General features: G+C 39.1%; 2 protein-coding genes across 3 annotated transcripts; both read right to left on the reverse strand.

The window, feature by feature from the left end:
* Positions 1 to 906: 906 nt before the first annotated feature.
* On the reverse strand, positions 907 to 13,599 carry LOC130913683 (zinc finger protein 567-like). 2 transcript variants are annotated; one of them, XM_057832473.1, is made up of 4 exons: positions 13,449 to 13,599; positions 9,643 to 9,750; positions 7,986 to 8,118; positions 907 to 2,094 (listed from the first exon to the last, which is right to left on the reverse strand). In XM_057832473.1, exons 1-4 carry the CDS (start codon positions 13,500 to 13,502, stop codon positions 1,175 to 1,177), a joined length of 1,215 nt encoding a protein of 404 aa, XP_057688456.1. In that variant the 5' UTR covers positions 13,503 to 13,599; the 3' UTR covers positions 907 to 1,174. The 2 variants fall into 2 exon arrangements, with proteins under 2 accessions (XP_057688456.1, XP_057688455.1); XM_057832472.1 differs by having other exon boundaries at positions 908 to 2,094; positions 9,643 to 9,753; positions 13,449 to 13,597.
* A 3,045-nt stretch (positions 13,600 to 16,644) lies between these two features.
* LOC130913682 (gastrula zinc finger protein xFG20-1-like) lies at positions 16,645 to 24,576 on the reverse strand. Its single transcript, XM_057832471.1, has 3 exons — positions 24,314 to 24,576; positions 19,914 to 20,231; positions 16,645 to 17,467 (listed from the first exon to the last, which is right to left on the reverse strand). Exons 1-3 carry the CDS (start codon positions 24,489 to 24,491, stop codon positions 16,650 to 16,652), a joined length of 1,314 nt encoding a protein of 437 aa, XP_057688454.1. The 5' UTR covers positions 24,492 to 24,576; the 3' UTR covers positions 16,645 to 16,649.
* Between the last annotated feature and the right edge of the window lie 217 nt (positions 24,577 to 24,793).

The raw sequence follows: 24,793 nt of genomic DNA on the forward strand, positions 1-24,793 counted from the left end.
CGCTCCACTCTCTGGTTCTCAAGTGTTCACCTGAGAAGCCCCCTTTTAAGCTTGGGAGCGACATGACACCCGCCCTTGCCTCTAGGTCTCCCCTGGCCACCGAGGATGTCCTGTTTTCGGGCTGGGCTCGCACAGCGACCCGCTGTCATCTCAACAATCAATCAACAGCAATTTATAACATTTGGGTGGCCCCTGACGGCATTTTGAAGGACACTCAGCATTGTTAACAGCACGCGGACGTTGTCGGGCGGAGTTGCAGTAGAAAAGGAGTTATTGCTCGTGTCACGATCAGGAACTGCTCAGATTTCCAGCCATCAGCCACCTTGTTTTCCACGACAATGTGTTGGAATAAAACACACGAGGGTTATTGACAGCCGTCATATATGGATAAAATGGAGAGAATACTTTCATGTATATCGCCATTTAATGAGTTTAATCAAGTGATGCAGAGAAGACGTGCTGGGGTCCACGCTTTTGCGGACAGCAAGGTGACTGATGGCAATAATTACTTCGGCCGCACTCGACCAAGTGTGACGCACACGGGAGTTGTGGTGGCAGTCATGTATACTTTTTTAAAAAGGACAACTTCTCAACGGCAAGGCAATACAGTAAACGCAATTTTTCGTTCGGCTTTACTTTCACCGGGGTTGAGACTATCTACTCTGTGATGTGTCACGTTCCAATGAATATCACACTGAGTAAGTATAAATATTGAGAAATTGTAATTATACTTCAGAGAAATTCATTTTGGAACATTAGTTTGTGGTGTGCCAAAAGATTTTTTCCAATCAAAAAACCCACCGCGACTCCAAAAAGGTTGAAAAACATTGGTGTAGAGATGGAAGTATGATGCAGTAAATACAAGGTGACCCCAAAAAAAAAAAAAGCCCCCAAATTTTTTTTTTCCTAAATTTAACGAGACTAGACAACCTTTCGACTTGACACGGCTCGTCTTTACAACCTTGTTACTCGACTCAACCTCAAGACTTGAATCGACATAACCTTATGACTCGACTCAACATAACCTCGTGACTCAACTCAACTTGCCCATAACAGGTAAGTCTCGGTCGGGACTTGTGACTCAGATCAAAATGACTCACGCAATTGTCTGCCATTGTGTGATACATCATCACTTTAATGTCAAAGCCAACAGAACTGAGCAAGAGAGCACTCATTAGCTCTCTGGATTGTGTTTTTTCATATGTTCAGTCAAGCTGGCCCGATGACCATAGCTTTCACCGCACACTGGGCAACTAAAGGGTATTCCTCCCGTGTGTGTTCTCATGTGTGTCGTCACATGTTCCTTCCGAGAGAATGTTTTACCGCAGTCTGAGCAGCGAAAGGGTTTTTCTCCCGTGTGTTTCCTCCTATGCGTCACCATATTTTCTTTTTGAGAGAATGTTTTGCCACACGTTGAGCAGCTAAAGGGTTTTTCCCCTGTGTGTGTTCTCATGTGCAATTCTATACTTCCTTTTTGAGAGAATGTTTTACTGCAAACTGGGCAACTAAAGGGTTTTTCTCCTGTGTGAACTCTCATGTGTCTGAGCATCGGTCCCTTTTGAGAAAATACCTTTCCACAAAATGTGCAACCAAAAGGTTTTTCTCCTGAGTGGGTCCTCATGTGCGTTATCAAAGTTTGTTTTGTAGCAAAGGTTTTGCCACAAGCTGAGCAGGTGACACGTTTTGTGCGCTTTTGTGACATTTCCTTATCAAGAGTCGACTTCGTTTCATAGCTTTTGGAATGTTTCTCAAGATGTTTGCAGTCTGCGTTGGTTCTTAAAGGTTCTTCTGTGTTGTCACCGTCTGAAAGTGGAGCCAAAAGATTGTCTGGTAGTGGTAATTCATGGTGGTCTGCAGTTGAACTGCGACGATGAAGCTGGGACCCCTCGGGTGTTTTTTCTTTGTCGTCGTCTTTTTTCACAGAGACAACAGTCACTGTCAACTTGCTGACGTCTGTTTCCTCCTCTTCCTCTTTAACAAGGGGAGTTTGACAATCTGCCTCTTCCTTTTTAACATGAGGGTGATGTGCAGTGGAGCTCCCCCATTGTAACTGAGGGGGATTTTCTCCTTGACAACTAGTTAGCTGCTTGAAGTCTGCAAAATACAAGAAACACACAACTTGTCAGTTTTACACCAAAACTGTCACAATACGTATAATATAAATGCAGCTACAGCAAACGTATTGTAAATGATTTCAGACAAGTTGTATCTGGAGTAATGTGATGCCAAGGAAACGTAGTGTTTGTAGATATACATTACCATTCAAAAGTTCAGGGTCATCTACACTACGGTTCAAAAGTTTGGGGTCGTGTTTGGGGTAGTGTATATATCTCCTTTTATTCATATACAGTATATCATTTCACATCATTGCACATAATCATTCTTTTGTTCTGTAACCAGTGTTGTCAGTAACCCGGTACTGTAATCTGATTACTTTTTTCAGTAACGAGTAATCTAACGCGTTCATTTTTCCAAGCCAGTAATCCGATTAAAGTTAGTTTCCCTAGTGCCTGTGCGTTACTATTTTGTTTTTGCCTCATAATGTATGTAGAATGAAGAATACAGTGGTACCTCTACATACGAATTTAATTCGTTCCAGGACCTTGTTTGTAAGTCGAAATGGTCGTATGTCGAGCAGGATTTTCCCATAGGAATACATTATAATTCCATTAATTCGTTCCAAAGCCTAAAAACATATACTAAATTCTTAATAAATACTGCTGGCACTGTTACAAATGGCAATTAAACATAGAAAAACAAATAAGTTATAAATAAATAATTCAGAATAATATAATAATAAGAAGAATAATTAATAATTATTCCTGTAAATAATGTAACGAATCGGATTCTAATATGGCGGACACTTTTTACTGTCCCTGAACGCACCGCGAAGTGAGATAGGTCGGTGCGGTAGAGATAATACTTTCGTTTTCTTGAGAGCAGTCAACTGCTTAAGACAATGGGCGTTTTGTGTTGGATAAGTTCTTAAATTAATGATAAAAACGTGACGAAGCTGGCGATTTCCTTGGCAATGTTACCACAATGATAATTTTCACCTTAACTTATAAATAGTGGCGAACGGTGGTCGGAAGAGGACCACGGAGCTGTATTGTTGAGCCAGTTCAGGCTTTTTACTGTCCCTAAACGCACCGCGAAGTGAGATAGGTCGGTGCGGTAGAGATAATACTTTCGTTTTCTTGAGAGCAGTCAACTGCTTAATGGGCGTTTTGTGTTGGATAAGTTCTTAAATAAATGATAAAAACGTGACGAAGCTGGCGATTTCCTTGGCAATGTTACCACAATGATAATTTTCACCTTAACTTATAAATAGTGGCGAACGGTGGTCGGAAGAGGACCACGGAGCTGTATTGTTGAGCCAGTTCAGGGACACGCACCCCAAGCTCATATTTTTCTATAACTTGCATCTTCATTTCAAAGGTAAGCATCACTTTTTTCCTTGTTTCTCCAACTGTATCAACTTTTTTTGAAAACTGTGTTGATTTCTCACACAAGAAAATCCACCGTGCGTTCGTTTGCAGTGCTGTCATGTCGTCGTATTTCGAGCAACTCGTCGGATGTAGAAACAAATGGCGGCTCAAATTTTACGTCGGATGTCGAAAAGATCGTGTGTCGAAGTGATCGTATGTAGAGGTACCACTGTACTGTAGTCCTGTACAAAAAGCATTTCTCATCGGGGAAAAACAAAAACGAGTCACGTGTATTACGATGCTGTTTGAGGCTGTCTGCCACGGCGGTCAACAACATAGCATTCTGACGAGGCAGCGAGGCTAACAGTGAAAGGCAGGATATATATCGCAAATGGATGCCTTTGCTCACTGGAAATACAGCCATTACTTCACATTTCTGTCCAGTAAAGATGACAAAAATATCTTTACGCTGGCTGAAAAAGACTGTCGGCTGCTAAAAACTCTACATCCAATTCAACAAGGAAGCACTTGGAATTACAGGACAACACGACAAAACTCGAAAAAGCCTACAGGTAATAAGACAGCCAGCAGTTCTACAGTTTGTAACCAGCCTTTAGGCACATTTTATTGTCAGTGTTTGTAACCATAGGCGGAGTTTTACTTTTGTAGGGCTGGGGGCAAAGCATGTTGATGACTGAAAAAATCACACCTAAACATTTTTACGTTTTATATATTTTTCCTACTATTGTAAATCCTCTCTGAATACATCAAAACTATGAACGAACATGTGGAATGGCAAAAAAAAAAAGTGAACTGAAAACAGGTTTTATATTCTACATTCTTCAAAGTGTCCACTTTTGGCCAATACTGACTATACATACATATATATATATATATATATATATATATATATATATATATATATATATATATATATAAAACAGTTCAAGTTCAGTTGTTGTTGGTTGCGTTTGAAAGCTTAGGTTTACAGAAATTCTAAATACCCATCTTGCCGCCACAGGTGTAGTTTTGGCTTAGCAAAGCAAAAGCTAGTGTCTTAGGCGCTAGTCACATGATCTGCTCGAAAAATGATTTTGACCTATTATGAAATACGTTGTAGGATTCTTGCTCATTTCAATAATTTTTGTTTTATTGCTTTACAACTCTTATAGGCAATATTTTAACAGCTAGGTCTTTATTTTTAGGGGAAGTTCAGAATTTTTGACATTAGGCTTTATCTTGGAGTTAGCGGGAGTTTATTTAGTCGTTGGAGTTGATTTGAACAAATTCCGTGCAGTTTGTCAGTTACTTGTTAGTTTCAAGGCTCCGGGGTGGCTAAGCTAGCGCGACTCAATGGTGGTTCGACTAATTAAACCCCCGCTAACTCAAAGATTAATGTGAAAAATTCAATTACGTACATGCGATGACATTTTTTGTTGTCATTTTTATGTTGAGGCCGCAAAAGGAGAAAATTTGGTAAAAAGTATGTTACTTTTAAAGTAACTTAGTTTGATAATAAAGTAATCGGTAAAGTAACTAGATTATTTTTTTGAGGTGTAATCAGTAAATTACTTTTTTAAGTAATCTGTGACAACACTGTCTGTAACTGTGTGTTTATTTGAACTTCTGCTATCAGGACAAGAACTCTTGCTCAAGGTTGTGAGCAGAGAGTTCTCCTCTTCCTAGGTTGGTCTGATAAGGCTTTCCACTTTTTTTTTTTTTTTTTTTTTTTTTAAATCAAAGGGGTTGACGCTAGGCTACCGTTTGAGAAATACACTAATATAAACAGTATGACCTAAAGCCATACGGAGTTTAAGGAGGGGCCGTGGGGGGGGGGGGGGCTGGTGGCCGAAAAATGTCATTGCTGGTAATGGACTTTGCTATATATGATTTTAAAATTAAGAGTTTTCCGATAAAATATTGTATATAGAAGTTGTAAACCAATAATACAACAAAAATATTTTTATTAAGGGTCAAAATTATTTTTCAAACCGATCATGTGACTAGCACTTGAAACAGTCATTTGCTTTGCTTAGCCAAAACCACCCGAGGACTGAAGAGGCAAGTAATTTGAAAAGTAGCCTTTTCCAACCTAAGCTTTCAAAAGCGACAACAACTACTGAGCAAGAACCAAGGATTAAAAATGTGGACCATGAAACACCAGAGAGCACCACTAAAATGGTGAGCGGAGTTTCAATTTGCCCCACTAAAGACGCTAATTGTACAACAGAGCCACCACTGGTGTCTTGCCAATGTAGTTACCCCCGTCAAAAATTTTATCCCCTGGCCTCGGGAGCGCGCACACACACACACATTAGTTATGACTTATGTCGACTTCAACAATTAATTAAAGCCAGAAAAGAACCGCAGTAATACATTTTGGACATCAACGTTTATTAAACTGGAGAAACTCCATACAGGACTTGAAGTTATAGGTCATCCTATGAGTAAAACAGTAAAACGTTGACTTTTTTTTTTTTTTACATTTAGTACGTATGTCATGTTATACGACAGAAAGAAATATAGTTTTTGTTTGGTGGATGGGCCATGTTTTAAAACCTCGTAGATAACTACATCACCAAAACACGGAAATCAAGCAAATCAGTGCAGCGCAGTGGCTCGGCCCAGGGGATACAATTTTTAACAGGGGTAACTATTAGGGGTGTAACGGTACACAAAAATCTCAGTTCGGTACGTACCTCAGTTTTGAGGTCACGGTTCGGTTCATTTTCAGTACAGTAAGAAAACAAAATGCAAAATATAAATGCGCTAGTTGTTTATTACACACCTTTGTGCTTTCAACAATAGGAACATTAGCCTATACAAAGCTAGAATTCTGCTCAAAGAATAGCGAGTATTTAAAGATAATCCAGCAACAATTTGCCTTTCAGACCCCGTGTATTAGCTTTCTTTCTGAAAGAAAGAAGAAAAAAAGTTCTTAGCTAAAGAGAAAAGCAATCCCAATGACAAAGATTTGAACATGTATTTTACAAATAAAAAGCCTCAATGAATCTTTTTTTTTTCTCTTATGAACGGTTTTCAAAAGCTTTATTGGTGGATTTTCTCAAGTTAAAGCGCTACACAGAAATTAGTATATTTAATTGTGTAAGCAGGATCTGTGTATCATTCTTATTATTTAATTACAGGTGTTTTAGCTCATTTCAATTTATTTTATTTAAATGGGCTATTATTTATTTTATTATGTGTTTATATTTTACAAATGTGATGTATTTATTTATATTGTATATTTTATGTTGTATAACTTTAGTTCCTATGTGAATATTAGTTCCTACTTGTTTTGTTGTGGTAGGAGGGTTTTGTATTGAACACGGGGCAGTGTTGGTTATTATTATAGCAGAGAAGACAGCAGTAAATCAACAAAGACAAGTCAACTGTGCCCTAATCTACCACTCAAGAGATCTAATGGACTCAAAAAGTGGGTTACGATTGCATATTGGTTTGAAAATCGACCGGACCCGCCGTATTTTTACACGAGTGACTTCCGGTCTGCCCGATCCTAGCTACCAGTAGTAGTACTGACGCAGGAGGGTCGCGTCTCGCGTCAAATAATAACCTCTGCCGTTCTTTTCGCGTGCGTCGTGTTGAGCTGCTTCTGGGACGCGTCTAACACGTGGCCGCACTGCGACTAGTGCGCATTGGCTGATTGACTTTAAGCCCCGCGTTTCACTGCGTTCTCGCGCCGGCCATGTTGTCACGCCGATGACGTTTCTGGGTTATACTGTCCTACCGTGTTGGTCCACATTATAGTAGCAAAGACGGAGTAAATATAATCTACACAAAAAAACTATAACCCGATCGACTCACAGCCTCGAAAAGTAAGGGTTACATTACGTCAGAAACTCGTAAGGTACGCCTCCGTTCCGAACCGAGCACCACGTACCGAAACTGTTCAATACAAATAAATGTACCGTTACACCCTTAGTAACTACACTGGCACGACACCGGCAGGCGTACGATATTCAATTGATGACGATCTTAGAGACGAGTAAAGCTGTCCTAAGCAGCCTGATTTAGAATGCCCCCCTCATGCTAATTTTCAACTTATTATGATAAAATTACCAGTAACATAGAATATTTATTGCTGACACTGCATTTCGGGTCACCAACATGTTGTGCCCCCCCCCGCCCCAAAAGTCAAACTCCGCCTAAAGATGGAGACACATCTTCTTTGGGGCCCTCGTGTGTCCCTGCCAGCCGGTTTCTTTTTCTTTCCTCTCTAAATGTACACTCGGTATTTTCTTTTTGTTCCTGAATTGTATGTCGTAATCTCCTGTTCGTTAAGAGAATTAACCTGTAAAAAGGAAAAAAAAAAAAAAAAAAAATCGACTTTTTCCTTCATGTTCCAGTTGGTTGACTGTTAAAATTAAAATTGCTGCAATCTTTTTTTCTTCCTACTAGCCAAAATGAAATCATAGCTAAATTGTTCTTATATCCAATCCCCCCCCTTCATGATAGTGACAATTTGAGAACAGTGTGTAAGAAAGTAACATAGAAATCAACTCGAGAAGAAATCTGTATTGCAATTTTTGTTTTTACCTTCACACTGTGCATTGCTCCTCAAAAGTTCTTCCATGGTGTTATTGACTGACCAACAAGGAGACGAGGGCCTGGGGCCTCCTGCGTGACTGATGGGTAAGTTCTTCTTGACGATCAATTGGACACTGGATGTCTGAAGGGCAGTATCAAGCCAATTATATTTTTTATTTCTACTGTGATAATCATTTACATGTTTCTGAGAAAACATTTGTTAGCTGCTATCTACCATACAGAAAGTCAACATTTCAAATGACAAATCCATGTATCCATTTGCTGAGCTTTAGCATGCTTTATATATAGATTTGTGTCTTTATTATTCAATCAAAATATACATTTTCAATTAAAAATAACCTTTACTTCAATTCAAAATGTTATTTTTTTAATTCAAGTTTTTTTTCTTGGATTGAAAATAATTTTTGATGGAAGCAACTTTTTGTGATTTAATAATTTATACACAAATGTTCTACCCCAAATATGGCCCAAGCAGAGAAAAGATTACTGTACTTCATTCATTTAAATAATCATATTAAAAAAAAGGTTAGAATGCAGTTTTTTGGACTCATTTTTTGCACTCAAAAACTTTTCTATGCTGGAATTTCTTTTTTTTTTTTAATTTATGTTTTTAGGGTAAAGTTTTGTTTTGTTTTGGTTTTTTTTGAAGCAACTTCTTTATTTGATTGAATTATTAAGGCAAAAATGCCCTACTCGTAATTTGGCCCAAGCACAAAAAGGTATTTCAAACAAAAAACCTTCACTTTATCGAAGATTTTCAAAGAGAAATGGTGTTCCAATGTTTTTTGAGTCTGAACTATATTTTTTTAATTGATGTAAAAAGGGTTCTTTGACTTTTCTAATTTAATATTGATATTATGAATATTGAATTTTATTTATTTGAATAATGAAGACACAAATCTACTTTCATTGTTTAGTGACTACTCATTAGTGTTTCATTTCTGTAGATATTTCTAGTCAGCATTTTGATCGTTTGTGCATTTTTTGGGGCACAATATAGTCATGTTAGGATATAGGTTAGTACAGTATAACAGTTCTTATAGATGACATTGTGCTGGGAAAAATATATCACTGTCACACAGATTCTCAATCTTGTTGCCAGCGGATCTAATGACTTTTCCTGGCCTCTTATTGCTACCTCTCCAAACTTTTTTGACATCGTGAATTTTAATATCAACATCTTTCCCTTAAAATGCTACTTTTTTTTTTTCAGTTTGAACTTTTCATTAGTCATCTTATATATACTGTGAGTTTTCTCTGGAAACATACCTAATACAAGGTCATTTTGGAAATCATTGCGTTGAAATACAAACTTTGTCATGGTGGGTGACAATATGGCGCCCTCACATATCACTTGTCCAGACTGCTACGGTTTTGTGTAGGCCCAATACATCCAAACGATTACCTCTTCTAGTCCGAACAGCAAACGTAAATAATAACACCAGGAGAAGAAGACACCTGTCCGATGGATGATTAGAAATATTCTAAATCCAACTGTCAATGTAAAATGTTTACACAGACCCTGTTGGCATGTAGCTAGCCTTGTGCGGCGTTCAAAACGGATTTAAAGATTTGCAACTCACAAAAAAACTGCTATAGTGTGATCACGTATAAGCTTTTTAAATAACCAACAAGCGGTGATTACCTGGCGGTCTTGAGGTCTGTCGGAAAGGTGAGAGGTTATATTCTGCCCGTCCGTGCTGTCTGACTGCTGGGCATCGTCGGCAGTCAGTGTCGGTTGGGATCCCGTAGTCTTCTTAAAGGGACAGTACAGTATTGTTTTTATCCTCTGTGTTCCCAGTCGATCGGCAACCCCCAAAAAGTCGCCCGATCTTAACCATTTCGCGCACAAATTATGACCCCACCCGGCCCCCCTTTTAAGGGGTCTCAGACTGCAAATTCATTTAATTAAATAATTAATCATTTAGAATATTTCAGTTATTTTAAAATGAATAAATGCGTGAGGATTTTGGCACATTGTTTTTGAATCAACATGTATCTCATATAGTATATACTATATACATATATATATATATATATTAGCGCTGGCAAACGATTAAAATTTTTAATCGAGTTAATTACAGCTTAAAAATTAATTAATCGCAATTCAAACCATCTATAAAATATGCCATATTTTTCTGTAAATTATATGTATATTCTGTAAAATAAATTGTTGGAATGGAAAGATAAGACACAAGATGGATATATACATTCAACATACAGTACATAAGGACTGTAGTGGGCATTTCACTCTACTGTCATTTAAATCTGTCTATGCTGTCCTCACTCCGAAGCGTCTACTTTTTCACTAGACAGCTAGTGAACGATGCCTTAATAATCAGACTTCTTCCTTTTTCATCTGATTTATTAATAAAATGGCCTCAAACTATTGTCCTCTTTAGACCGTAGTGAAACGACAAAAAAAAAGTACACAAGCATTGCATTAGCAACAACGTTAGCTTAGCACGCTATACAGGTTCACTAAACATAAACAAAAAGCATCTCATACAAAAAATATAACATTTCGCTTACTAACATAATATGTACATTCTTTACAACAACCATACTTACGAACAAATCTTGTCCAAGGATCATATAAGCACAACATTACAACGTAGGCGTCAGCTCGAGACGTCATGCAGCCATATTGAACTGGCAAGAAAGCAATAAACCATGTCGCAAAGCGACCACAAGAGTTCGCTGTTAGACAGCACAAAAAACCTTGCGAAAACTTACCAAAAGGCAGAATACTGTCTGACATGGGACAGTGCGGGACATGTGCGTTAATTGCGTCAAATATTTTAACGTGATTAAATTAAAAAATTAATTACCGTGCGTTAACACGATAATTTTGACAGCCCTAATATATATATATATATATATACATATACGATTAAAATTTTTAATCGAGTTAACTACAGCTTAAAAATTAATTAATCGTAATTAATCACAATTCAAACCATCTATAAAATATGCCGTATTTTTCCTGTAAATTATTGTTGGAATGAAAATACACAAGACGGATATATACATTCAACATACTGTACATACGTACTGTATTTGTTTATTATAACAATAAATAAACAAAAAGGCATAATCATTAAAATTCTCTTAAAGCAATCCATGAACAGAAAAACTTGTAGTTCTTAAAAGATAAATGTTACTACAAGTTATAGAAATTTTATATTAAAACCCCTCTTAATGTTTTTGTTTTTTTTTAATTTGTAAAAATTTCAATCAAAAAATAAACTAGTAGCTCGCCATTGTTGATGTCATTACACCATGCTCACTCCCACAACCCATAAAATCATTTAGACCCAAGCGCCAGCAGAGGGCGCCAAATAACAAAAAACAAGTAACAAGCGGACATTACATTTCTGTCATTTTAATCTGAGCGGGGCATGTGCATTAATTGCGTCAAATATTTTAACGTGATTAAAAAATTAATTACCGCCCGTTAACGCGATAATTTTGACAGCCCTAACATATATATATATATATTACACATATGGTGGAAAACACAGACAAGACTGAAAAAGCCATTTCTGCTCTTGCACTCTGAAACTGCTGTATTTCAAGCCAAAACAACTGTTGTTTTTGATAGAACAATATGCCTACATGCTGTCATAGCAGGTTCATGGCGTATTAAGCCCCCGAACTATTTTTAATTTGTCCGTTTTACCCTGGAAACCCCCATTTACAGACGTCGCGCAACCGCTTGTTTCAAACCAGCCATATAACAAAGGTTATTTATTATTCAAAATGTCTGTCATTTTTAGCTTAAAATAATAATTGATGTCTAATATTTTGTAAAAAAAATTAATTATTCGTCAAAATGAAAAATAAAATTACGTCACAATTTTTAAAATTACGTTATATTTTTTTAAAAACAAAAAATTAAGAGGGCGTCTGTAAAGTCACGGATATCTACCTCATAACCATCGCTTAGTTGTATTTTTTTGTTACTGTCGTATTTTCTCCGATATGTTAGATGATAAATGATCAATCCAAACAAAATTTGAAAAAAAAAAAAAAAGTTTAAAAGGGTAAATGAAAAAGAAAACCTCAACCACTCCTTGATGTCTGCGATTTCTGCATCGTGACCCTTGTTATATTACCATGTTTCACCCATAAAATCCCCCAAATTCCAGCTGTGGCCATTCACAGCTGGGTTTTGACACTCAGTGATACATGCTACATGGAGTTTTTGGATCGAAACAAGGTAAGTGCATGCATATCGGACAATTTTGAAAGTTGGCCAAATTGGGGGTCTCAGACCAGAACTTCAAGTCAAATTTAATATGCATGTGTGATACATCATTGGAAAGCTTAAAATCTCAATTTTCTGGGGGAAGAAATTTTTTGAACAAGAGGGCATTTTAAAAAAAATTAAACAGCAAAACCCTATCTGGAGGTGAGAGCACGCGAGAGCAGAATTACAGACGGCATGATTTTAACGAGATATCGCGTACTAGACTCTTTTCGATCCAAAAAATGTAGCATGTATCACCGTGTCAAGACACAGCTGTGAATGGCCACAGAAGGGAAAGGGGGTCAGGAACAACATGACATAGATAGCTGTATACATACAAAAATGACAAACATTATTTAGAAAAAATATGTGCCAGAAAGTGTTTTCCACAATTTATTGCAGTCACAAATAATTAATACAAGGAAAATACAAACCCCCTCTGGGTGTGTTTTGGATTCATGACAGTTGTTCAACTCATTTAAAATTTTATGGAAAGGACATTATATTTGTTAATATTTTTGTTTTTAAAAGGTTTTCCCCCCAAGTATTATGTGACTTGATCAACCTTGATAAATTTGGTTTCATGACAAATGCATTTTTTTTCAAGGATTTACATTTCAGAACTTCTGATCTACATACAATATACTATATAGATTAAAAACAATTACATGACTTCTGATTACAGTAAATTGTTCAAACTCACTACACACTAACACGAGAACACGAACACATTTAATGCCAGCCATTAAAAAAAAAATAAAACCACAATATTGTGTTCTACTACATATAGACCAAATTTATCAAATGATAAAACCTACTCCTTTTTGATTCTACATTTTTTTCCTCCATTATTGTCATCAGCATTAAAACACTAACACTAGTGGGTAAACCGTAGGTGCGTCTCTGCCAAAATGGAGAGAATGTGCTTTTTGTGAAACAAAACATATCAAGCCGGTGACTTGTATGCTGACATTTTTGCTTTTGTGACACAACAATTGTGAGTGATGTTTGACCCCAAAATAATCACGTATTTTTCATGTGCACATCAGTCATGCTGCTCACAATGCATAATCGCATGACCCTTGTCACAATCCTAAATCTTAGCTGTATATTGTCAAATTCATGGGACGTTTTTATTTTTCTATTATTATTATTATTTCTGCTAATTGAAACAAAAAATACTTAATTTAAACACATACATGTTCTGGTCCGGCGTCAAACTTTTCCAAATTTCCAGCAGGTGAGTATGCCATTTTTCTTTTTTGCCTCTTCCATTAGGTCGGTTACTGGTGTGAAGTCAGATCTGAAAAAGTTAATTGCTACCATCCACTGGTTATTTTGTATCATTAAACCACAAAGCTAACTGACTATTAATACTTAATAGGAGCAAACTATCTAAGGCAGTGGTGTCCAACCCGGTCCTCAAAGGCCCACTGTGGGTGTTGGATTTCATTCCAACCAAACAAGATAACTACACTTTTTAACCCATCTGTTGTTTTACGAGTGCAATCAGTTGGTTGCAGTCAGGTGCTGCTTGTTTTAGCAGAAACCTCATTAGTTCAACTATCTGTACTGGATCGGCAGGAACAAAAACCTCGACCCACAGCGGGCCTTTGAGGACCGGGTTGGAGACCACTGATCTAAAGCAGGGGTCCCCAACCGATGGATTTGCTACCGGGCCGCACAGAAATAATAATGAATGACTACATTCTGGCCAAATTAACTTTACACCTATATCCCTGTCTACTCTAGATATACTACTACAGGATAAATGTCGTCATAGAAATCCATTGATTGGACTGCTAGCAGTCCATCTTGTTTTGTATATCTACTGGTATGTGCGCCTGTCCTCGATAATAACGTATGATGTAGGGCGGATCACATTTGTTCCAGTAAATAATTAGCCCCCACACTACTGTAGAATTACTGAAAAACAGACATATTTGGACAGATTTTTTAAGGGGAAAAGGGCATCTATCAAGCCAGAAGATGAGCCTACAACCTCGAAAAAAAACAAATCTATGCTACTTCCCAATCACTAAAGACCCACGAACTGCGAAAGAGTGGATTTGTGACCCGTATGTGAATAAACCCAGTGATTCGAGCATGTCTCTGCAACAGGAGTATCAGCTTGTAGAGATCGCAAATCACGACGACCTTAAACGTACATTTGAGACAACTCTACCGAGGCTCTGGATTAAAGTCATTCCGGAATATCCTGACATCGCTAGGAGAGCACTGAAAACCGTGCTACAATTTCCAACATCGTATATTTGTGAAGCGGTCTTCTCTCACTCTCCCATCACACCTAGATGGGACTATCGGGTCTCAACGAAACAAGCTCAGGCCTCCCACTGATTCAGCGGGTGAGTTATATTTCCCCTGCACTTAAAACGACGGGGCTCAAAACAAATGTTATTTTATATTTGCTGTATTTTTCTGCCACACATTCCCGGTGTTCTGACAAATTTTGCATGCGTGTAACGTTAAAAATGCCCATGAATGCAGCGATTCCAAAGTAAACATTACAAACTTTCTTTAAAGAAAGAATATTAACTTACATTTGCCGTGTTAGCTGCACACAACAACTGCACGCAGCGCTCTCATTTAATGACTTTGCCGTGTCGTTAAGCATTAGTTTACGCCATTTTCATGTTGCACATATACACTCACCGGCCACTTTATTAGGTACACCGTGCTCGTAAAGGGTTGGACCCCCTTTTGCCTTCAGAACTGCCTCAATTCTTAGTGGCATAGATTCAACAAGGCGCTGGAAGCATTCCTCAGAGAGTTTGGTCCATATTGACATGATGGCATCACACAATTGGTGCAGATTTGTCGGCTGCACATCCATGATGCGAATCTCCCGTTCCACCACATCCAAAAGATGCTCTGTTGGATTGAGATCTGGTGACTGTGGAGGCCATTTGAGTACAGTGAACTCATCGTCATGGTCAAGAAACCAGTCTGAGATGATTCCAGCTTTGTGACATGGCGCATTATCCTGCTGAAAGTAGCCATCAGAAGTTGGGTACATTGTGGTCATAAATGGGATGGACACGGTCAGCAACAATGCTCAGGTAGGCTGTGGCGTTTCAACGATGCTCAACTGGTACCAAGGAGCCAAAAGAGTGCCAAGAAAATATTTCCAACACCATTACACCACCACCACCAGCCTGTACCGTTGATACAAGGCAGGATGGATCCATGCTTTCATGTTGTTGACACCAAATTCTGATCTTACCATCCGAATGTCGCAGCAGAAATCGAGACTTATCAGACCAGGCAACGTTTTTCCAATCTTCTATTGTCCAATTTCGATGAGCTTGTGCAAATTGTAGCCTCAGTTTCCTGTTCTTGCCTGAAAGAAGTGGCACCCGGCGTGGTCTTCTGCTGCTGTAGCCCATCTGCCTCAAAGTTTGACGTGCTGTGCGTTCAGAGATGCTCTTCTGCCTACCTTGGTTGTAACGGGTGGTTATTTGAGTCACTGTTGCCTTTCTATCAGCTCGAACCAGTCTGGCCATTCTCCTCTGACCTCTGGCATCAACAAGGCATTTCTGCTCACAGAACTGCCGCTCACTGCATATTTTTTCTTTTTCTGACCATTCTCTGTAAACCCTAGAGATGGTTGTGCGTGAAAATCCCAGTAGATCAGCAGTTTCTGAAATACTCAGACCAGCCCTTCTGGCACCAACAACCATACCATGTTCAAAGTCACTCAAATCACCTTTCTTCCCCATACTGATGCTCGGTCTGAACTGCAGGAGATTGTCTTAAACCATGTCTACATGCCTAAATGCACTGAGTTTTCGCCATGTGATTGGCTGATTAGAAATTAAGTGTTAACGAGCAGTTGGACAGGTGTACATAATAAAGTGGCCGGTGAGTGTATGTCTATGATGTACATAGTTTTTGAGCACCGTTGGATAACATTCAGAGTCCAACTGAATATAAAAGAGGGCTTTTTCACCGCCACAAAAGCTTTGGGAGCAAAATTTTATAAGGGTGTAAAATTTGACAGTACACCGGTCCATGTAAAAAAAAAAAAAAAAAGACCCAAATCATACCGGTCCATGGTGCAAAAAAGGTTGGGGACCCCTGATCTAAAGTACAAAATGTCAATAAATAAATCCATTGCTTTATGTTTAGCTGAAGTACACAACATCTCAAAGAGAAGCAATACTTTACTGCCACCGCATAACCGATTTAAAAAAAAAAAAAAAAACAATTTATACCGGTACTTACACTACTATGGAGGGCAACACAGTTTCAAACAGAAGTCCTGGAATAATTGCGTCAAACCTAAGCAGGCCATGTAAACTAACACTGAGGACATAATCTGGCATGCGGGCTCAAAAATTTGACACCTGTTGTATATAATGTGTATTGCGAGAAATCATTTATTCTGACTTTTTGTGTATCTGCATGTGTCTAACCATATTGGACCTTTGAGCAAAACTTCCACCACAAACTGAACAGCTAAATGGTTTTTCTCCTGTGTGAACTCTCATGTGATTATCAAGACTTTCTTTCCTAGAGAATGTTACTCGGCAAAAAGAGCAACTGAAGGGTTTTTCTCCGGTGTGAACTCTCATGTGTTTATCAAGACTTTCTTTCCTAGAAAATGCTGCTCGGCAAAGCGTGCAACAGAAGGGCTTTTCTCCCGTGTGTGTTCTCATGTGCAATTCCATATGTTCCTTTCGAGAGAATGTCTTCCCACAAACTGAGCAACAAAAGGACTTTTCTCCAGTGTGTGTTCTCGTGTGTCTCTTCCAATGAGACTTAGAAGTCAAACATTTCCCACAAACTGAGCATCGAAAATTTTCTTTAAGTGTGGGAAATTTCCTGTGTTTTTTAGAAGTTTTCTTTTTAAGAGTTGCATCTTTTCGGGAGTGTTTTGACAGACTGTCGCCACCTTCGCAGTCTGTTTCGCTTCCCGAAGGTTCTACAATGTCGTCGCTGTCTGACAGTGGAGCTAAGAAGTTGGCTTGTTGTGTTCCTCCACTTGGACTACCATGATCAACCTGCGACCAATCGGCTACTTTGTCTGGGTCATGCTCACTCTTCACTGAGACGCCAGCCTGTGGCAACATACTGACATCGGTCTCCTCTTCCGTTTCAAAGATGGGGTGCTTTAGATCTTCCACCTCAAAATGGGAGCTGCCACACAGCTGCTGAGAAGAAAGTTCTTCGGGATGACCAATCAGCTTCTGCAAGTCTGAGAGAAGAAGAAACGTAAACAGTTCCGATTACACAGGTCAAATATGATATCAATTTAGATTGGTTTGTGTTGTTCTAAAGCATTCATCTTTCAACAAAGTAAAAACAGTAAGCGGCTATTCGGAAAATAAGTTTAAAAGGTCTAGGGGTGCACGATATCCATTTTTTTAAACCCATTCCGATATCGATAACTTCCTGCTCCTCAAAGCCGATACCGATATCAATAACCGATAATAAATATATAATTTTTTAAATGTATAACCTGAGTTTTTGAACACCTGGAGGTTTTAAAAAATAACAAAAAAAACTGGTGAATTCAACATAAATTTGCCTTTGATCTCACCATATTTTTCATAATGACATGAACAAAACAGTGCGTTTCACCTCTGCACTGCCCGACAGCCAGCTAAGAATGAATGCACTTCCATAAACAAGGCTTGGTCTTTTCTTGCTTTTATGGGAGGACACTCGTCTTAATATTGTGAAAGTAGAACAGAAAAATACACATATTCAATACTCAATATACAACAAACTGCACAATACACTTATATACACAACTATTATATGTATAGCATAGCACACTAGCTTGAGCTACTAAAGCACTGGCTGGCTTCTATAACACAACTTATGAAATTCTGTACATATGACCCTTCACCACAGAAGTAAACATATATTGCACATCCATATATAATAGTAAACATAAAATACTTACATATATTTCCGAGGCGGAAACGTAACAGAAAGCATTCACAACTGTCAATGCTACCGCTAGACATCGCAATGTGTAAGTGATTGAACCAAACTACTGTAACAAAAAATAGATGCAGTGAATTATTCTGACCGGCAGGTGGGAGCAATGCCCCGTAAATGGTCAACTGATTTCCCATACTCGTGTGTAAACTGTAAAGCCAGAACAGTACATATTATCGGTCCTATTATAAATGTTATTGGATTTATCGGGATGACGTCATAATTCCTATTATCGGACCGATAATTATCGGACCAATAATTATCGTGCACCAGTAAAAAGGTCGCACAAATGTAATGCTTCTCAATTACTTTCTGTAACGTAAATAAGAAAACAAGTAATATAGATCAACTTACAATTAAGTAGTTAATTAAGTTTATTAATATTGTTTTGTTTGTAACAGAAAAGAAAGCGCATCCATTCGCAAGAATTAAAAAAAATAAAAATACACTCAAGGTACATTTTTTGACCATTTGATACTAATACTGACAAAATTTAATAAAATCATTAAATAATGTTGCTAATCAACACACCTCGCATTTCTGCAGATATTTAAGTATATCTTTTCATGGGACAACACTGACACAATGAAAAGTAGTCTGTGTGCAGCTTATATAATAGAGTTATTTATTTATAGATTTATTTTCCCCTCAAAATAACTCAAAATATAGCCATTATTATCTCAACCCTGGCAACAAAAGTGAATACACCCCTTAGAAACTATGTACATCCCTAAATGTCCAAATTGAGTACTGCTCGTCAATTTCCCTCCAAAATGTCATGTGACTCGTTACAGGAATGCTGTCAGCATTGCTGCAGAGATGAGGTGGGGGGTCAGCCTGTTACTGTTCAGACCATACGCCACACTCTACATCAAATTGGTGTGCATGGCTGTCACCCCAGGAGGAAGAATCTTCTGACGACGGTACACAAGAAAGCCCGCCCGCCTCATCAGACCATAGGACATGGTTGCAGTAATCCATAGGCTTTGTTGACATGTCTTCAGCAAACTGTTTGCGGGCTTTCTTGTGTAGTCTTCAGAAGAGGCAGGCTCCTGCGGGCGTGGCCCGTCCACCGAAACCACTGGCCGCAGGGCGGGAGAAGGACCAGGGCCCCGATCAACCCCAGACCACCCACGGCGCACCCGCAACCGCCCACCACTCCCCACACTGCCCGAGCACCCACCCCGCACCCCGAGCAGGCGCTACGCCAAGCGCCAGAGACCAGGGGACGTCCACCCCACCGGCAAGGGACAGCAAGCCCCACCCAAGGCCCCAGGCCCCGTCGACGACCCCACCGGCAGGAGGGCAGTCGCCGCGGTCAAAAGAGGCGGACGGGGCTGGAGACAGACCAAGAGGATGGAAGCGCACCCCCCTCCAAACCACCCCCGGGCCAGGAGGGGTGCACGGTATGACACCAGGGACTGAGGGCGATTATTCTATTCAAGCAGATTGAGTCTATTGTCTTCAAACCTTACTTGATACTCAAAAAATGGCAACAAAGTTTATCACGCTTCTGTGTTACTGAGGGCTTTCGGTATATAGCAATTATGTTTGATCATGGCAACCAAACTGCGTAGTTAGGCTAAAGAATAACTTGGAAGTCCACTATAGAAATTCTGTTTCGTTTGAGGGTAAGTGTTTAGGCGGGTGTCTGGTTCTCTCTTTTTAAGAGCATTTCAACTGTTTGTCATTACCTCCACAGTCTGTGTCACTCCTCAAAGGCTCTTCTGTGTCATCACTGTTTGGCAGCATAGGTAAGAAGTTGTTAGGTGGCGGTCCTCCAAAAGTGTCACCGTTTGGACTACGACGATTACGCTGTGACCAATTTGATGGTTCATGTTGGTTAACTTTACTCTCTACGGAGAAACCATTCAGTGGCAAGTTGCAGACTCCAGCTTCTTCCTCTTCCACTTTAACACGCCGTGGCTGTGGATGGTCCTGCTTTAAAGATGGGCTACTCCACTGCGGCTGAGGGGCAAGATCTTCCTGACGACCGATCAGGTGCTCAACATCTGCAGGACAAAAAACACAGATTAGCTCCTATGCAGAAAATAAGACAGATGAAAGTAGTGTTTTTAAGATATGCAATACTGTTGCATTCACATACTCTAGCAGGATGTGTAACCTGTCATAGTCCAATGTAGGAATGTCCCTGATCAGAAATCGGGCTGGATCACGTCATTTTCAGGGGATCGGAATAGGACGAAAAAGATAGTCTAAGAAAAATGTATTTACCTTTTTATTTAAAGTATTAAATCAGTGGGTGCCATTATTGACAATAGACATCCAACCCATTTTGACTGGGAGAGTTGGCACAGCGATCGTTAGATCACAACCATGTTAGTCCAATTTTATCACGTTGTTTTATTTTTTTCACAAAAATTTATGTGAAACAAAATATTTAAACGTAATTTGTTTGTATCCTTATTTTGTGCTGCACAATTGATTTGCCCTGTTTTAAGGCTGTAATGATGGATTAGAGTTATTCAAATTGGGGGTGGGGGAGTCTTTAAAACTTTAAAAGTTATCGAATTGGGACTCCGTATCAGCAGATGCTCAAAATCAGGGAAATCGGACTCACTTGCAAAAATATGTCATCTGGACATCCCTACTCGAATGCATTACACTCACACTGGACTGCCACGAAATGCTACTACAACTGTCGACATGGCTTTCAGCAAGAGCGACATTTGACATACCTGTCATGTTGTACGGTTTCGGCGTAATTTGTTCAAGTGAGCACTGATTTTTGAATGTGTACGCCATACGTTCAAAATCTGTACGTTTTTCGTGCATTACATTTTTTTTTTCTCCGTTCGGATTTTGCCACCGTTTCTGCAACCAGACAATGTGCGCTACTATGCGTTACTACGTTGGTTGAATGACGCAAGACAAGTCAGAGACACGGAGAGAGAAGAACAGGAGTGGGAAGGAGGGAAGAGTGTTGTGACGCTGTTGCAAAGTGCAAACGCGATGCTAGGTGGCTCCAACATTTCCTGATTGTAGCCAATAGCCTACAATCTATGCCCACTTGATGCTACACTAGATATCTCATGCATATACAGTGGGGAGAGTAAGTATTTGATACACTGCCGATTTTGCTGGTTTTCCCACTTCCAAAGCATGTAGAGGTCTGTAATTTGTATCATAAGTTCTCTTCAACTGTGAGGGACGGACTCTAATACAAAAAAAAAACAGAAAATCACGTTGCATGATTTTTAAATAAGAAATTTGCATTTAATTGCATGAAATAAGTATTTGATACATGATACATCACAAAAATCGAACTTAATATTTGGTACAGAAACCTTTCTTTGCTATTACAGATACCAAACGTTTCCTGTAGTCCTTGACAAGGTTTGCACACACTGTAGCAGGGATTTTGGCCCACTCCTCCATGCAGATCTTCTCCAGAACCTTCAGGTTTCGGGGCTGCTGCCGGGCAACACAGACTTTCAGCTCCCTCCATAGATTTTCTGTCGGGTTCAGATCTGGTGACTGGCTAGGCCACTCCAGGACCTTTCTTACGGAGCCACTCTTTAGTTGCCTTGGCTGTGTGCTTTGGGGCGTTGTCATGCTGGAAGACCCAGCCACGACCCATCTTTAGGGCTCTCACTAAAGGAAGGAGGTTGTCAGCCAAGATCTGGCAATACATAGCCCTATCCATCCTCCCCTCAATACGGTGCAGTCGTCCTGTACCCTTGGCAGAGAAGCAGCCCCAAAAAATGATGTTTCCTCCTCCATGTTTCACTGTTGGGATGGTGTTCTTGGGGTTGTACTCATCCTTCTTTTTCCCCCCCAAACACGACGAGTAGAGTTTAGACCAAAAAGTTCAATTCTGGTCTCATCCAACCACATGACCTTCTCCCATTGCTCCTCTGGATCATCCAGATGGTCAGTGACAAACTTCAGACGTGTCTGGACATGCACTGGCTTCAGCAGCGGGACCTTGCGTGCGCTGTAGGATTTTAATCCATGACGGCATAATGTGTTTCCGATGGTTTTCTTTGAGACTGTGTTTCCAGCTCTCTTCAGGTCATTGACCAGGTCCTGCCGTGTAGTTCTGGGCTGATCCCTCACCTTCCTCATGATCAGTGACGCCCCACGAGGTGGGATCTTGCATGGAGCCCCAGAACGAGGCAGATTGACCGTCAACTTGAACTTCTTCCATTTTCTAATAATCGCTCCAACAGTTGTTACCTTCTCACCGAGCTGCTTGCTTATTCTCCTGTAGCCCATCCCAGCCTTGTGCAGGTCTCTTATTTTATCCCTGATGTCCTTACACAGCTCTTTGGTCTTGGCCATTGTGAAGAAGTTGGAGTTTGTTTGTTTGAGCATGTGAACAGGTTTCTTTTATACAGGTAACAAGTTCAAACAGGTGCAGTTACTTCCGGTAATGAGTGGAGAACAGGAGGGGGTTCTTAAAAAAGAACTAAGAGCCGAAATATTTACTAGTTGGTAATGTATCAAATACTTATTTAGTGCAGTTAAATACAAATTTATGATTTAAAAATTATACAATAAGATTTTCTGGATTTTTGTATTAGATTCCGTCCCTCACAGTTAAAGAGAACTTATGATACAAATTACAGACCTCTACATGGCTTGCAAGTGGGAAAACCAGCAAAAACGGCAGTGTATCAAATACTTGTTCTCCCCACTGTAGAACTACATGCGAAATGACAGACTCAGCGGCATTAGTAAACAGCCACCTTTTCAAAGCAATAGACTTCCCAGAAAGACTCTGTTGTAGTGAACCTTCCTATCGAACCTATGTAACTTTTTATGTAAAATACTCCTAAATCGGCAAAATCTCTACTTGAACCTATCTTTATATGATGAAACAGTTTTAAAACTTTCATATGTCGACAGTAGACAGAAGGGAACTAGTGGAAAAACGGGAACAATTTTAACAACTTGTTGTTAAAAGTTGATTCACGATATTAAATGACTTCCAAACATAGCAAAGTTTACCATTTTTTTTTTCTTTTTTGAAAAAATGAAAAGAAAAAAAACATAAAAGGTAACACTAGTTACTTTGCCGAGTAACTAATTACTCTTACATTCAGGTAACTGAGTTATTAACTCAATTACTTTTTGGGAGAAGTAATGTGTAACTGTAATTATTTACTTTTTTAAAGTAAGATTAACAATGCTGGTCATAAAAATGAAGTCTGAAGAATGAAAAGTGACGAAAGCGGAGATTTAATTCTGCAAATTTGTTGCCGAACAAAATTTGCCTGCAACTATAGCTGATCACTTCTCAGAATTAGCAAAAGAAATGTTCCCTGACTCAACAATTGCATCGGTAAGTTAATTTTATCAATTGACTTAATTTATAATTGGACACACTAACCAACTACCTTCAAGTCAAACTGAATTGCGAGCTGAAGTGCCATGAAGTGCAGCCATCAAAAGACATACAATTATAACAAGTCACTTAAATTTTAGTAATCATGATGTAGCTGAAGATATTGTTCTTTGATTGCACCAGGTTATATGTGACAATATTACCAATAAATTCATATTATTTCAAAATTTGGGTTTTATTTTCGTTTCATATTGCACGCTAAATAATACGTAAGATTAGTCATCAATTTGTAAGGGCATACGTCACTATTTGTAAGATTTCCAACGGCCTCGGGTTGACAGGTATGATTTAAGCATATTAATTTAGGGCAGCAAACGAATTGCTAAATTCGGGGCAATATATTAACCAGTTTTTAACTGTTATTTGTCAAATTACATGAAAATGACCCATAAAAAGACTTAGATTGCATCCACGTGACGTCAAAGCAGCGTTCCTATTGGTTGGTAGGAATCGTCCAAAATGGCTGGCGTCTGTTTGTTATGATTGACAGTTCTAACTTATATGATAAAAATAATATTTACATATAGAATATTGAAATTACATGTACAAGCATTCAGCATGCGTCGAGGTTTCTTTGCCTTGCATGGGCAAAGAATGTGCTGAATAAACCTTGATATAAAAGAAATTCTACTACTTTCGGATAGCATTTTTGGTAAAAGACAACATTTGTGTACTGCCGACGTCCTTTAATGATACATTTTTGCAAATGTTTAGTAAAACTACCTTCGACGCGTATGACAACTTGAGCCTTGCAAACAGCTTCGAGTCGTCGTCGGTGTCGCTCGCTCTCCTCTCTCGCTCGACAAAGTTTCTCTTCGTACGACGCTATCGTATCAGCGAACAGTCCAAAGATTTCGTCGGCAGCGGCAACGAGTCGCTCCCTTACCAACTCTTTCAACATGTTGATGCTGTGGGGAGTTGGACGAGCACACAAGAGCACAAATTCTCTGTCGTCTGTCAAAAGATGCACTGCTATGCTAACTCCAGACGTTGTTGCACATCGTTCTTTCTTAGGGAGCATTACTGCCATCTACTGCACTGGAGTGTGGGTCAGTGTATGTAGTGACTAACGGAAACTAAACAAAGATGTAAAATAATAATAAAATTAGTCATTTATTGCTTTTTGAGTGAGATGCTGGAACTCTATAACAAACCTATTAACGTGGCTATGATTCAGGCTGGATGTTGAGGAAAAATATAAAA

Source organism: Corythoichthys intestinalis, chromosome 3, assembly GCF_030265065.1.
Source record: "Corythoichthys intestinalis isolate RoL2023-P3 chromosome 3, ASM3026506v1, whole genome shotgun sequence".
Taxonomy (NCBI): Eukaryota; Metazoa; Chordata; class Actinopteri; order Syngnathiformes; family Syngnathidae; genus Corythoichthys; species Corythoichthys intestinalis.